Source organism: Phoenix dactylifera, chromosome 2 (genome assembly GCF_009389715.1).
Source record: "Phoenix dactylifera cultivar Barhee BC4 chromosome 2, palm_55x_up_171113_PBpolish2nd_filt_p, whole genome shotgun sequence".
Classification (NCBI taxonomy): domain Eukaryota; kingdom Viridiplantae; phylum Streptophyta; class Magnoliopsida; order Arecales; family Arecaceae; genus Phoenix; species Phoenix dactylifera.
In genome coordinates, this window is record NC_052393.1 from 16,657,409 (window position 1) to 16,671,482 (window position 14,074).

General features: G+C 41.4%; 1 protein-coding gene across 3 annotated transcripts; it reads left to right on the plus strand.

Annotated features, from left to right (window-relative positions):
• Window positions 1-7,708: 7,708 nt before the first annotated feature.
• Window positions 7,709-10,967, plus strand: LOC103702687. 3 transcript variants are annotated; one of them, XR_603348.4, is made up of 4 exons: window positions 7,709-8,114; window positions 8,190-8,479; window positions 10,001-10,217; window positions 10,372-10,967. XR_603348.4 is itself a non-coding variant. In XM_008785226.4 (3 exons), exons 1-3 carry the CDS (start codon window positions 7,823-7,825, stop codon window positions 10,055-10,057), a joined length of 639 nt encoding a protein of 212 aa, XP_008783448.2. In that variant the 5' UTR covers window positions 7,709-7,822; the 3' UTR covers window positions 10,058-10,962. The 3 variants fall into 3 exon arrangements, 1 of the variants encoding a protein (XP_008783448.2); XR_603347.4 differs by having other exon boundaries at window positions 10,405-10,967; XM_008785226.4 differs by having other exon boundaries at window positions 10,001-10,962.
• Window positions 10,968-14,074: the final 3,107 nt, after the last annotated feature.

The window sequence follows — 14,074 nt, forward strand, 5'->3', positions numbered from 1 at the left end:
GAGCCGCCGCCGCTGCCGGAGCCGCCATCGCCGCCGGGAAACCACGCCGACGACTAGAGGTGAGAAAGGCAACCTATTTATTGTTTTTTTTTGGGGATTTAAGGGGAGAGAAAAGAGGGATGACAACCGGTTTTCATCCCCTGTTTTTGGAAAATTTTTAATGGGATTCGGCCGGCCGACGGTGGCCGGCCGGGGTCAATCCGGCCGAAACGAGTTCGGCCGGAGGTGGGTGAACGGGGGCCGGGCTTCCAGCCCCGGTCTCCCTCTCTTTCCTCCCTTTTCTTCCTCCCTCTCTCTCCTTCTTCTCTTCTTCTTCCCTTCCGTCGCCTGTGACCGTGGGGTGACCGACGGTGGCTGGCCGAGCGCCGCCGCCGAGGGCCACGGTCGGCCGCCGAGGGCCGACCGGAGCCACCAGCCACCCCCCCCCCCTTCTTCCTTTCTTCTTCTTCTCTCCTTCTTCTTCCTCTTCTCCTTCTTCTTCTTCTTCTTCTTCTTCCGGCTGGGTGTTTTCCTTGCATCGTTTTTCGTGCCCTATTGGTGTCTCAAACCACACAAATGAACTTTGGGTGTTTCCCTTGCATCAATTTCCGTGCTCTGTTGGTGTCACAAACCAGACGCAAATGAACTTTGATTTGATTGAACCATCTTCTGACTGTGGATTTGGTCTAGACTTGGATTGGTCTAATTTGAGTGTAATCTGGTTTGTTAAGCTTGATCTAATCTGGGCTGATCAGAGCTGGTTTGGTGTGGGCCGGTTTGATCTAGATCTGTAATGTGGTTTGGTTCAATTGGGCCTAATCTGGGTTGGGCTGAGTTGAACCTAATTGGATCTGTGGGCTGGGTTGGTTTGGGCCCGAAATCTGATTTGGACCTGATACCTGGTTTGGTTCAATTGGGCTTGATCTGTTTTGGGCCACAATTGACTTGGGTTTAAAGGGTTCTGATTTTAGGGTCTATGTTTGATCTTAGGGGCCCATTCTTGGATCCATGAACTTAGGAGTTTAAGGGTTTGAAAAATTGTTTAAATTATGTTTCTTAGTTAATTAAATAATTAATATTTATGTTTAACCAGGGGTTTGTGATATCTGTGGCAGGGATTTTTAAGCGATCCCAGGTAGGTAACCTTGCTCAAAGTATGATTTACATGTATTATGCATATGTGTATGATTATTTCCGGCATATTGATATGTTTTATATTTCTTGGCATCATTATTATTTAAAAGCATGTTTTTGACTGAAAATCGATCATCTGAAAATCTATTATGTAGATATTGGTTTTGAAAACTTATGTTTATATTAAGTTTGATTGTTGGAAATTGTGGATGTGATTTTGGAGACCGCGTGACTATTGTCTAGGATTCCCGCCAATGGGGTGGAAACGTTGGCCCTGTCGACTTGTATGAGGAACTAGTTCCGGCACTATGGGGTGTTTTGGCTCTGCGGAGCATGCTCTGAGGAGCAGAGATTGGGCACCCTGGGGTGCAGCACTGCGGTGCAGGGCTCCATTAGGAGCAGAGTGTTGACACTTCGGTGTGACCATGCCACTGGGTGATGTGGCCGTAGTCATGCGGTTTGATCTGTGGATTATGTTATGCGTGATATGATAGACGGAGATGGTATATATATATTACTTGAGTATCGGATTGGTTTGCGGATCATCATATTTATTTTGTGCACATGACCTGTAGTTACATTGCATATGCTTTAATACATGTTATCGTGACTTTATGCATGTTGTTACCTACTGAGCTGTTGTAGCTCATACCTGTTTTTGACATAATTGCAGGAGATGATTGATGGGGGATTCGGGAGGAGAGGACTTATGACAATGGACATAGATAGATTTAGATTCATTTTGTCATAAGTAATTGATCTTGTAAATAAATGTTATCAACTTTATTTGAGACATTTGAAATTGAATTATTGATTTGATTATCATAAATGATAGATTTTTAGTATTGATATTGTGATCTGATGTTGTGACTTGAGTGTCTGATTATTCAGCCTTGCACGCCCGTGCGGTCCGCCGTGCGGGTGTGCGGCGTCTGACGCGTCCCGGGCCTAGGTTCGGGTTCGGGGCGTGACACTTGTCATTGTCTTGCTCAGAAAACTCGCTTTAGAAATTTCACTGTCTCAGGCAAGAAAATTTTATAATGGCTATTATTTGACCTTTTTATTGTTCATTTGACCGTTATTTTTCCCCTAGGCTTATTGTGCATTGCAATGTTGCTAAAGTAAAAGTTCCTAGTCTCCACTAAAAAGCGAAACTGATGGTGCTTAATTATCCTTATTAAGGAAGAAGCCCTTGTACCAATGGTGCCATGCGTCGGCTGTCCCAAGTTGCTCGTGATATGCGACACCACCGTGTCCCCTACTCCATTGCCTGCCCGTGCGGTATGGCAGTGCTGCATCTCTATGAGTAGCCCTGTCCTTTCTGAGAAGCGTGCAAAATCCCTGCATCCTCTTAAACAGAGATGATGATTTAAGTTTTAGAAACCTTATTAGGTCTGGAGAATGGGAGGATGAGCGAGACAGCGAACAGAGAGAAAGCCGGTGCTTGCCGAGCGGCACCCTCGCCACGGCTAAAACAGGGGATGGCCATGACCGGTGGCTCCCAGATGGCGGATGCTGCGAGTCTCAGAGGAGGAAGTGGAGAACTCGACACTGTCACAAGGTTATTACTTTCCCTGAGGAGTCGTCAGGGACATCAAGGGCAGAGTGGAAACTTGCCGACGCTGGAGAAGAGACTGAGGAAGGCGTTGATAGCCTCTTCTCTGAAGAACATATGGAGGTTAGAAAATGCATTGAACCGTGGAGACGATATTTTCAGGCAGCCGAAACACCCATCCGACATGCAGCCATTTGGGATCGGTTCCAGGATTTCCCGATGGAGTTCCAGAAGAGGGAGATGATCTTGGAGGCCTCTTCGGTATATCTGGATGACCTAAACGCTTCAACTAGATTTGGTGCTTGTCGATTCCAAGAACCGCTGGCTCCGGGGGTTGATGTGGGAGGGAAGGGAAGAAGGTGTTCCGGCTGTACCCTGTGGGAGGATTGGACATGGTGCTACTGAATGCTGTTATGCTGAGGTCGAGGGGCCTACTGCTACGGCTGACGACAACCCGCCGGAGTTGCGAATGGAGCCGGGAACCTGTCAACCAGTAGATGGGGATCTCCCCGGCGCTTCACCGCCGAGGAGGAGGGAGAAAGGGAAGTTACTCTGCTGCCATGGCTAGGAGCACAGAGGGTCAGAATGGCCAAGAACGGTATCGAGGAGAAGACCGAGTTTAACGCGGACCAAGCATAAACAAATCGCCGAGACCTATCAGGTGACGTGGCGCAGCGGCCCGGGGGTGGTTGGCCGTTAGGGACTTTAGGAAGAGTAATGCTAGGGTAACACGGATACTTAGCACAAATACCAAGATGCTGGCTCCTACCCCACGTATTAACTTTCTTAGAAAGCACTTTTTGATCCTCAAAAATTTTTTTTGGGGTGAATATAAATTTTTGATAAAAAAATTAAAAACTTATTTTAGTTTTAGCAAAAAGCTGAAAACGTCTAATTGGAAAAAGTTCCAAAATAGAGTTTCTTTGAAAAAAATATTTTTAGTATATGTCGAAAAATTATTTTAGATTTACAAAATTTTCTTTTTAGATCAAAATACTCATGATAAAATTATATAATTACCGAAAGTGTCCATTTATATCATAATTCATAAAGTAAAAAAAATCTGCAGAAACCCCAACAAATAAGGAACCCTAATCAAAGTATTATATTATACTATAAATATAATATTTTATTATATTAGAATAATATTATATTACATTACAATAATATTATACTATATCATATATTGTATTAATATATTATATTCATTATGCTCTGTTATATAATACTATCCAAGATCCTTTATAACTATTTTGTTATACTAAAATTACTTTCTTAGTTTGTTTGCCAAATACATATTAAAGCTTTACAACACTTTAAAAATATAGTTACAAAACAATAAATAACTTTTTATAAAAGTTCTACTTCAAAAATTTCTACTGCCAATAGTTTTGCCAAACGGGATGTTGGTCATCGCGGTGATGGAACGATGAATTCGTTTGAGTAAGAGAGGGTAGAACTGAGAATGGATCTCAGTTAAATGCTAGAGACCTTTCGTTCCAAAACAATCGTGAAGATATTGCTGGAACAACCGTTTCTTGATCTTTGATTGCTCATTCATGTTGCAACGTGACATGTGTGCTTAAATTTGTACATCATCATCTGATTTGAAAGCGATTGCTAATCTTTTAATTTTTCATTTATTTTACAGAGTATGCAACGAGGCAAATGTTGCTTCTTTAAATTGGATTTTTTATAGGTTTTTTTGGGACAAACTGCTAGCAGATTGTGATTGGGCAGCCTCTTCACGTTTAATAAATGCCTACATACACATCCAATGTCTCAGATTTGAGATAAGGCATGGCAACCCCGGCTCTGTGGATAATAAATATGCGAGTCTTTGTCATTAGTATTAAAATATATAGTACAATAAAATTTACATAAAGATGAAGTTATCGATACCATCGAGACAACTAGAACCAGCCTAATTGCAATCACAACAAGAATTGTGAAGAAGATCCAGTTGTGCTCCTCGCTGCCCGCGAATAGAATCTTAATTTTCCAAACCCAACTGTAGATATTTCACAACAAGAATTGTGAAGAAGATCCAGCTGTGCTCCTCGCTCACGAACAAGATCTTGATTTTTCAAACCCAAATGTAGATATTTTCGATGGAAAGATCTCACAAACATTTTTGGATGAGTTGGAGACTAAGTTCATAGAATGTCCTTTTATAACATGCCTTATCCATCAATATCAAAGTTAGCTAGGAAGACTAAAATACACATTATTTTCACTATAGTTATTTAAAATTTAATTTTATTGCAACCATCCTATAATATATTCGGTCACCATAAGGAGGCTTGTTTTGGATCAAAATCTAGATTAAATTAAAACAACTAAAGCAAATCTCATGACGTGGAACACAACCTAATTGGCTCAATCGAACAAAATTTCAGCGGTCAGCTCAGCCACTGATGCAATAGATATCATTTACGTCAGCTGTGGTTTGCCCCCTTTTTTTTATTATTATTTTTGAGAGAAGAAGCGTAGTCAATCGTTCATTCGTCCACGAACCGTCACGCATGAGCTCGTGATCTGTAGGCATGACTTTGGTGAGTTTCTTGTGCTCGTGAAGGAACCTGCATCCCTTTTTTTTTTTTTGGGTAAAACTCGCAGCCTTTAAATCACGTGAACCACACGAGATCCCAGTAATTGCTTCTTTGCTCATGTCATGGTCAGCTTGGATGGAAACTCTCGGAAGAAATTCAAATCATTGTTTCAGTGTCTCACACGGACACATTATGTGAAAACTTGTACCAGCATATATTTTGTCCGCATCAATTATTTATCAAAAAAAATTAAATATTTATATAAAATTAAAAAAAATAAAAAATATTTTTTTTTGCTAGACCGAGTGATTCATACAACATGTGTACGGATACATCCGAGGCAGCTCTCTATCTCTCATCCACAGAGTGCTGCTAGTATGGTTAGCCATGTAGGTAGCCACCCAATACGCAGCTCCATTAGCTTCTCTAAATACATACTTCATCTGGACAACTCCTTCGTTCCTCATCATCATTTAGATATCGCGAGTCAAGAGATGGCCAGCAGCAGCAATTCTTGGATTCCCTGGATCCAGCTGATGATCATAGCTGAGTCATCTTTTAAGATGACTGAACTAGCTGAGAGCACGTGTGCATCTAATTGCTGAAATTTTGCTGCAACATAGGCAGTTGCCTGCGGTTGCCCCCCAGACCCCTAGTTATGAAGAAATCCCTTGGGTGTTTTTTTTAACTATCTGAGATAAATCGAAATGTGGATTGGTGTGGCTGCAGGTTGGCCGCTGAGGTGATGGCTGAGGTCCCAAACAGGACCTCACAATAACTGCCTTTTCAGAACAAAAGAAGGTTCTCTTCACATGGACTTTTGACCAACAGAGGGCTAAATGGAACCGGATCCTTCAGACCAAGCCACCTGTGGACCGTAACGTTGTCCAAAGCCAGCAGTTGATGTTTATGCTTACGGGTGTTGGATCCGCTCCTTTAGCCGCAAACAGCGTGGCGTCCCACCACGTGATGATTCGCGGAAACATCGCGTCCTCTGCGATGGGTGGGTGAGAATATCTGGAGCCTCATCCTTTCATTTATAGGAAATAAAAAATATTTTTTGGGTTTTGCTATGGTAATTTTTTTAATATTAATTTATAAAAAGTGAAGGGATATCCATCGGAATAAATGCGTGAATTTACTTGGATAAATATGGACCATGGGCAGCTATTTATATAGGGTTTTGCTATGCTGCTACTTTATACTATTTTATAAAAAAGTTAGAAGGCATCTTGATCGTGCAATAAAATAGAATATTTAACGTATTTTATCGTTAACATATTACCAGTAAGTTTCCAGTCGCTCCTTTTTATTATTTTTCTTGTAAAGAAAAATATTTTATTAGTTACCAGGATCTATTTTTTATTATTTTATAAAAAGAAATATTCTTTATTATATTTTATTATTTTTTTATTTTTGTCTGTCTTTTCTTAATCTCCTCCAAAAGCAAGTTTTCTTCAAAGAGCGAGTTTCTCCTGTAGTTTTATTTTTTGGAGATAATTGAGTTTATCTTTGATTGCATGTTGCCGACTTGCCGCCCTCACTAACAAAGTGTGTGGTAGAGGAAAAAAAAGGAAAAGGTGGCTTTATAGATTTGGAACAACTCTAGAGACAGTGAATTTGGTGTCCAAGAGGAAAGCAAGGGCACAAACTAGGTATTGTGGTGGCCGGCAAAGACGACAGAGATCGTGGTGCAGATGCTGGAGAGGTAAAAGGCCTTGCAGGGGTCACTAAAGGAGAAGTTAAATGGAAAGGAGGGCCTAAGGATGAGGCGCTAAGTGTCGAGGGTGGTGGTGTCATCGAAGATGAAGATGGAGTCAAGGCTGCCAAACTCCTAAGGTTCGGAATCTAGAAGTCTCCTGGACGTTGTTGTTTGTGATGATGAGGGCGAAGGGGCAGAGGATGGAGGCAATGAGAAGGAAGGCAGAGGACGAAGATGGTACATTATCAAGGTATCGTGGACTCTTGGAGAAGGAACTGTCTAAAAAGAGAAGAAGATGAAAAAAAAAAAAAAGGAGTAACAAGCTTTCAAAACATCCCTTAACTCAACTGCAATTATAAAATAAAGTATAAATTTTATTTCCAAATGCTCTTAAAATTTAATATATTTACTATACCAATCATGTATACGAAGGATGGTTGCTCGTAGATATGTCAAACCGTCGATACTAAATCGGATGGTCAGAGATACAGAGTCGAAAGGATATTAAATTTTTTTTTGAAGTACCATAGAAAATTCCATTTATATAAAGTACATTTATAGGGATAAATATATAAATTCAAGTATATATATATATTATGCGAGAAAGATAAAAAATAAAAATAGAGAAAGGGAAAGGTTTGGGGTCAGAACTAAGAAGCTTCCGCGGGCCCCGGTGGGAGAGAGCCCCCCAAGGCTGCTGCCGTACGCCAACACGGAAACGGGGCGGTTGGGGCGGTCAACTGGATTCTTATGCACGCGGCCAGCCCGCCCGGACGGCAAAAAGAAATTTCTCTGCCAAATTCCCTTCCTTTCGGTCCCTTATATGGCTGTTGTCCAATGAGCCCATAGCAACATACATCGCCGGCTAGCTGGACTCCATTGCCCCAAGCATAGTAGAGCATGACGATGATGATAGGCGTCTCATCCAAGGTGTTATGGACTCGGCGGCCATGGAGATGGGCCAAGACTCTCTTCTTCCTGCTAACCATGGTGGCCTCCCTTCTAGTTGTTTGCGCCCCTCCTCTTTTAATCGTGATTCTCGACCTCCTGGTCCCAACTGCCCTGGTATCCACCTCTTCCGATCCGGCCTTTCCCTCTGCACCGCTCGCAGCCCAGCTGAAGGATTTCAATTTCCGGACTTCGCTGGTCGACGTGCCCATCATATCCGCAGCCAGATCCCTCCTCATCCTATGTAAGAAGGAAATCCAGTTCTAAGAGAATCGTGTCGCCGGATGAATTGGTACTCATTGGTATCGCATGCTTGCAGGTGTTTATGTGGTTTGTGGCGGACGGGGGCTGTACCTGGGGGTGGCGATGCTGTGTGGCTTTGGTTCGATGGGGTACGTGTTGGTTAAGGGTATCGGGATGTACGGGGCGGCGGCCTCCGTGCGAGGGGAAGGGAGCCAGGTGAGGGTTGACGGGATGGACGGCGCGGCGGCGATGGAGGGCTTGTTTTTGAGCTCGGCGGCGCTGGCGATGGCTCACATCCTGGTGGCCTACCGGACCGTCTGCCGGGAGAGGCGCAAGTTGCTTGTCTATAGAATTGACGTCGAAGCGGTCAGTCTCATTCTCCCCTTGTTTTTGGTAGAATAATATTTCAGCATATACAATATATTCGAAAACAAAAGTATCAGATGGAAGATTATAATTATTTTTGCTAAAATTATTGAAAATACACACTGATGGGCATAGGTATTTCTTTTTTGACTTTTAGTTCTTATTTTATCTAATCAAAATGCAGATAGAGGAATTCACAGAGGAAAGTAGGGTCAATGACAATATAGAAAAAAAAAGATGGCTCATATTTGGTTAATTTTTTTTTTTTTATAACAAAGTATGGTCAATGAGAATAAGAAAAAATAACTTATATTTGATCAGAGTTTTTAGAAAAGATAGACAAAAAAAATAGTTTTTCCATGAGAACATGAATTTCATATTTTATAAAAAGGAAAATCTATGTGGAATATTGAAAAGCTCAGTTCTTACAAGTTAAAAATTGAGATAATATTTTTTTCAACAATATTCAGAAGCTTTTAGATAGAATAAGATAATATATATATATTTTTTCAGAAAAATAGATGCTCATCATTCTAAAATAGAAATATACAAAAATTATTATTTTTAGATATTAAATATTCAGCTTTCTAAAAAAAATATTTGAGTAAGAAAATTTTTTTGCCGTGAAACTCGGCAACCCCCCGGGTCTCGGTTTAGAAGTTTCTTAAAGTTCGAGTATGCAACGGTAAGAGATGGAGGCCCTTGGGCCCTACTGTAGAAAGTTTGCACTGTATGCCGGAGATTGTTCGATACTTCAAACTCAATTGACCAATAAGATTAGCTTAGTTTTGACCGAGTAACTTTGACTGATGACCCGTAAGAATATAACCAATACAAAGACGTGTGACCAACCCTCTTCTTGACACGCTGAAACATTCAAAGAGTTCGTGCTGGTCTCAGTGGGCTGGGCCCAAAACTCTCAAAGTTTTCATCACCTACACAAGTTCCCAAATCAGCCCTAGTCATGCTTAACCTTCAAATATTTAGGCTTTTTACAAAAACGGTTCCAATTCAGACCCCTACGGAAGCCCACCAAGTTGACTGAGATCCCTCAATAATTGGGAAGGTCACCCCCAATCTAATCCTTCCATGCGACGTACTAGAGTTAACTTGAGCAATTTGTCTTAAATCCATCTTTCAAATATGCGAGCAGCGACTTCAAAAGATAAATAAATATAGAGCAATACTAAAATACTTGAAATGTTCATTAGATAAATATATTGTGAAAACCCGTGCGGGCGTATGTTTAATCCCGTATCAGTTATTTGCCGAGAAGATCTTGGATACTTATAAATGACTAAAAAATTCGAAAAAAATATTTTCCGGCTAGCTTTTTTTGAGTAAGATCTTAGGTTATTACATATATAGATCACATGGCAACTACCCTTGCAACAATAACCCTCAGCTAAGGACATTGTTCGTGTGCATCTATTCTTAGCAGTCTAATTGCATTACTAAGCATCATTTTATTAAAAGAAAGATGGTCATACCATTCTAACAATAAATTTCTATCTTATGCAGGTGGCAACGTGCAAAAATGACTTCCCTAGCTACCATAAAATTGCACTTAGTAAGTGAAGGCAAGAAAGATTTTTTGTATCTCTAAAGGGCATATCCAAGGAGCATGTAAATTGCAAGGAAGCTTTCAATGTTACATGCCAAGATTTAGTTCGATCCATGCCATTTCAAATCAAAGTGATTTTCCTACCATTTGATTTCGTCAACACAGCTATCAGTTGTAAGTAGTCAATTTTGTAGCGGTACGATAGCTGTGTACATTCATGTCTATGTTCATCTTGTATACTTGTATTTTATTTGATAACGGTGTGTGTGTATATATATATTCTTTATCATTCTTTTCTTCAAACGGAATCTTATATATGGATGTTCAGATAGTAGCCTGAACCATCCCTCTAACCATGTAGCAATGGAAGAAGCAGAGCCGGATACCGACTGGGCCGGGCTGGTTCTGGATCTCTTCATTTGGTTGGACCCAATAGACTGGATCTCTTCACAGCCCAAGCCTGCGTTGAGGGTCGTGGCGGAAGGTGAATGTGACTTGCCGACGGTGATCGGGGGGCCGTGTGTTTGAGAGCCATGAAATAGAGATGATTTTTTACAAAAAGACTTATGTTGGGATGGCGTGGGCCTAATAATCTGAACCCGGCCCAACCTCATGGGTGGGAAATGTTCAGGCTCTTCTTGTTATTTTTTGTTGTTTTGCTGCACAAATAGCCCCACTTCTTTGTTTCCAGCCTCTAGCTAGGAGTAAAGGAAGTTCACGTTCCGGGAGAGGTTAATGAAGCTGAAGACCTTTCTAACTTAGCCAATGGATCCTAGCATTGGTATGAGAGTGAGAAAAAATAATCAAACATCAACAATACGCCTTATTTTTATTAAAATTTGTGGAGCATTTGTATTTGAAAACTTTGAACAAGGGGTTACGTTGCACAATTTTGTAATGCCTCAAGAGTACCTGATCATGTTATTCTGGTTTGGTGGTTGCAAGTGAGATAATGTGAAATTGGTGATTGCAAACATGTGAAGTTTTCCAAAAGATAAGATCATTAGTAGTGTAATGCTATTTGGTGACTTTTTTCATAAAAAAATTGTTTTTTGATCGAATTATCGACATGCCTTTTGTTGTAGACAAAAAAAGAAAGAGTGTATAAGAACTTGAAATTGATGCTCAGCTTAAAATATAAAAATAGTCAATGACGAGAAAGATGTACCAATTTCAGTATTATGTGGTAGTATCATTAGTATTACAAGTTTTCATGGAATTCCATAAACTCGCGTTATATTAACATCGAAGGTAGTATCGGATGCAAGGTCTATCTTTTGATGGAAATGAATTTCATTTTTCTAAGGCTTGTCAGCTTACATTTTTGCAAGAAAAATCTAAGCCGCCTTCAGTGTTGATCGAGTAGTATCAGAAAAATTGTATACACTCAAATCCTTTGCCCTACGGCCAACTCTAAAGCTTAAACTAAGACGTATTTAGGCCCTTAAATTTTGGGGAGGGTAAACCCACGCAAAAAGACAAGACCTGAACATCTCTAAGTTCTTCAGTTTGTGAGCCATGTTTGCTATTTTATATTTTTCCCTGCCTTGTCTTTTTTGTTTTTCTCCAAGAAATCAATTCATATCCAGATTGAGGGTTTAGCTGACCCCTTCACAATCTTCACCATTGACATCAGTACTTCACCAAAAAAACAGTCATAAAGGCTTTAATTAAAAATCACCATGGCATGCTAATTTCAAGACCTGCGCAGATTACTGTCACGACTCACAAATAATATGAATTAGTTGATATCTTTTAGAATTAACATAAGGTTAGATTTGGTCAAGTTCTAGCCAAGCCCTTTGACTGCACCCCAAATTTGATTATTATCATGCTGAAACAAGTAGACTGAAACCGGTGAACTGGGACTTCTCCTAATCGTCGTGTATATCCCTCTGCTTAGAGGATTTGACTTCAAATCTTGGATGATGCGTTCTAAGCATTTGGACCTAAATAGTTATATATAAGTCTCCCTTCTTTTCTATCAAAGAAAAAAAAAAGAATAAAAGCAAGTTTTCTTCTTCTTCTTCTTTTCAAACCAGGTTGTAAAGTGAGATTCGCATATGGTTAAAATTCATCAATAAGAATCCATCCAATCATGGTTTGGTTGAAACAAGTAGACCCGAGCAGCTACTACTATCTCTTTACAGGTTGGACGCCTGGTACAGAGCATAGATATTGTCAGGCCTATCTGGGTTGTTTATTGATGACTGGATTTCTGAATGCGATGATCATTGTCTCACGTGTTCACAAGTTATTAACCCATCGGGTACGGATCTATTAGACAAGTCGACCTTTAATTGATAACCATTTGATCATTCGGATTTGTCTGAATACTGTGATGTCTCATCTCAAATAAAATCAGTGAATGGCTTATCCTAATATTTCACTCACAGCAGCCCAAAGTTTTCTATTTCTTTGTGTTTTTGATAAATATGGTGAATTAAACAATACAATATAGATACATTTATGGAAATCAAAAAATAAAATATTTAAAAATTAAAGGAGAGAATTTGTCGAAGAATTCTATGCTATAATTCCAGTACGATTGATCATATAGATCGCCATCCAAGCAGTAGCATTATTAGTTTTTCTAGAGATATATGATATCTCAGTAGAGAGCGTTGCACATACCATTCGCCAGCAATATTTTATAGAAAGGGATAGATTTTGGTATCTGTTGCGGGATTTTCACCCCGGCAACAGCCCGCACACCGGCCGAGCAGGAAAAGCGGCTGCGTCCCTCCTGAGGTATTGTCCGTTCTGGGCCCCGCAGGCGCGGAGCTCGCACGGGGTGCGCACCCACTTGCAGGCGCGGAGCTCGTACAGGGGGCTTGGGCGTCCCTCACGGTTTTGTCCCACAAAAGGGCTCTCGTGAGGAAAGATTTTAAGCCGCGAAAAGGTCTGTGCCTTATAATGAGGAGGCCTAAAACCTTTCCTCATGAGGGCCCTTTTGTGGGACAAAACAATGAGGGATGTCCAAGCCCCCTGTACGAGCTCCGACACCTGCAGGTGGGTACGTGCGCACCCCGTATGAGCTCCGCGCCCGCGGGGCCCAGAGCGGACAATACCTCGGGAGGGATGCAGCCGCTTTCCCTGCTCGGCCGGTGTGCGAGCTGTTGCTGGGGTAAAAATCCTGCAACAGATGGCGCTAGAAGGAGGGCCCCGGCTACGCACAGACCTTCTCGCTGGGGGCTGTGTTGTGGGATGGGGTTCCAAACTTTAGTCCCACATCGGCTAATCAGCGGAAAGGTCTGTGCCTTGTAATGAGGATGCCTAAAACCTTTCCTCACGAGGGCCTTTTTGTGGAACAAAACCGTGAGGGACGCCCAAGCTCCTTATATGAGCTCTGTGCCTGCATGTGGGTGCGCACCCCGTGCGAGCTCCGCGCCCGCGGGGCTGAGAGCGGACAATATCTTGGGAGGGACGTAGCCGATGTTGCCGGGGTGAAAATCCCGCAACAGTATCCGCAAAAGATGAATCTAAAAATCATCTACGAAGGAGGCCTCCTTTAAACAACTATTAGAAGCACTCAATTTACATGGTACGGTAGAATCAAAAACTTTGACACCTTGCGCAGCTAATGAAATTTCACCAGCACTCCTTATAATTATCTCTCTCTCTCTCTCTCTCTCTCTCTCTCTCTCTCTCTCTCTCTCTCTTTCTTCTCTCGCTTTCAATCATTTTTCTCTTCCATCTTGTCTTTAGCTAACTTTGTCGCGCACCAATCTTTCCTTTTTTTCTACTAAAATCTCCTCGCACTACAGATTTGCTTGGGTCGAATGCGGATGATACCACAAGCTGTCAACCAAAGCAGGATTATAGGAGTTTGGAATGTCGGATTCAGAGAATTCAGGAATTGTTAACCTGAAGACTGCGATCTGCACGACGCTGCCCGATTAATATATTACGTGTCGTGGCCTGATTTATGTATACAAGAAACAAGGGTGGAACGGTGGAAGCTAGCCCAATTCTCCAGCCTACGTGAAACAAGTGATCAAATGTTTCAACTTGAGCTCGACTTGCAAAAT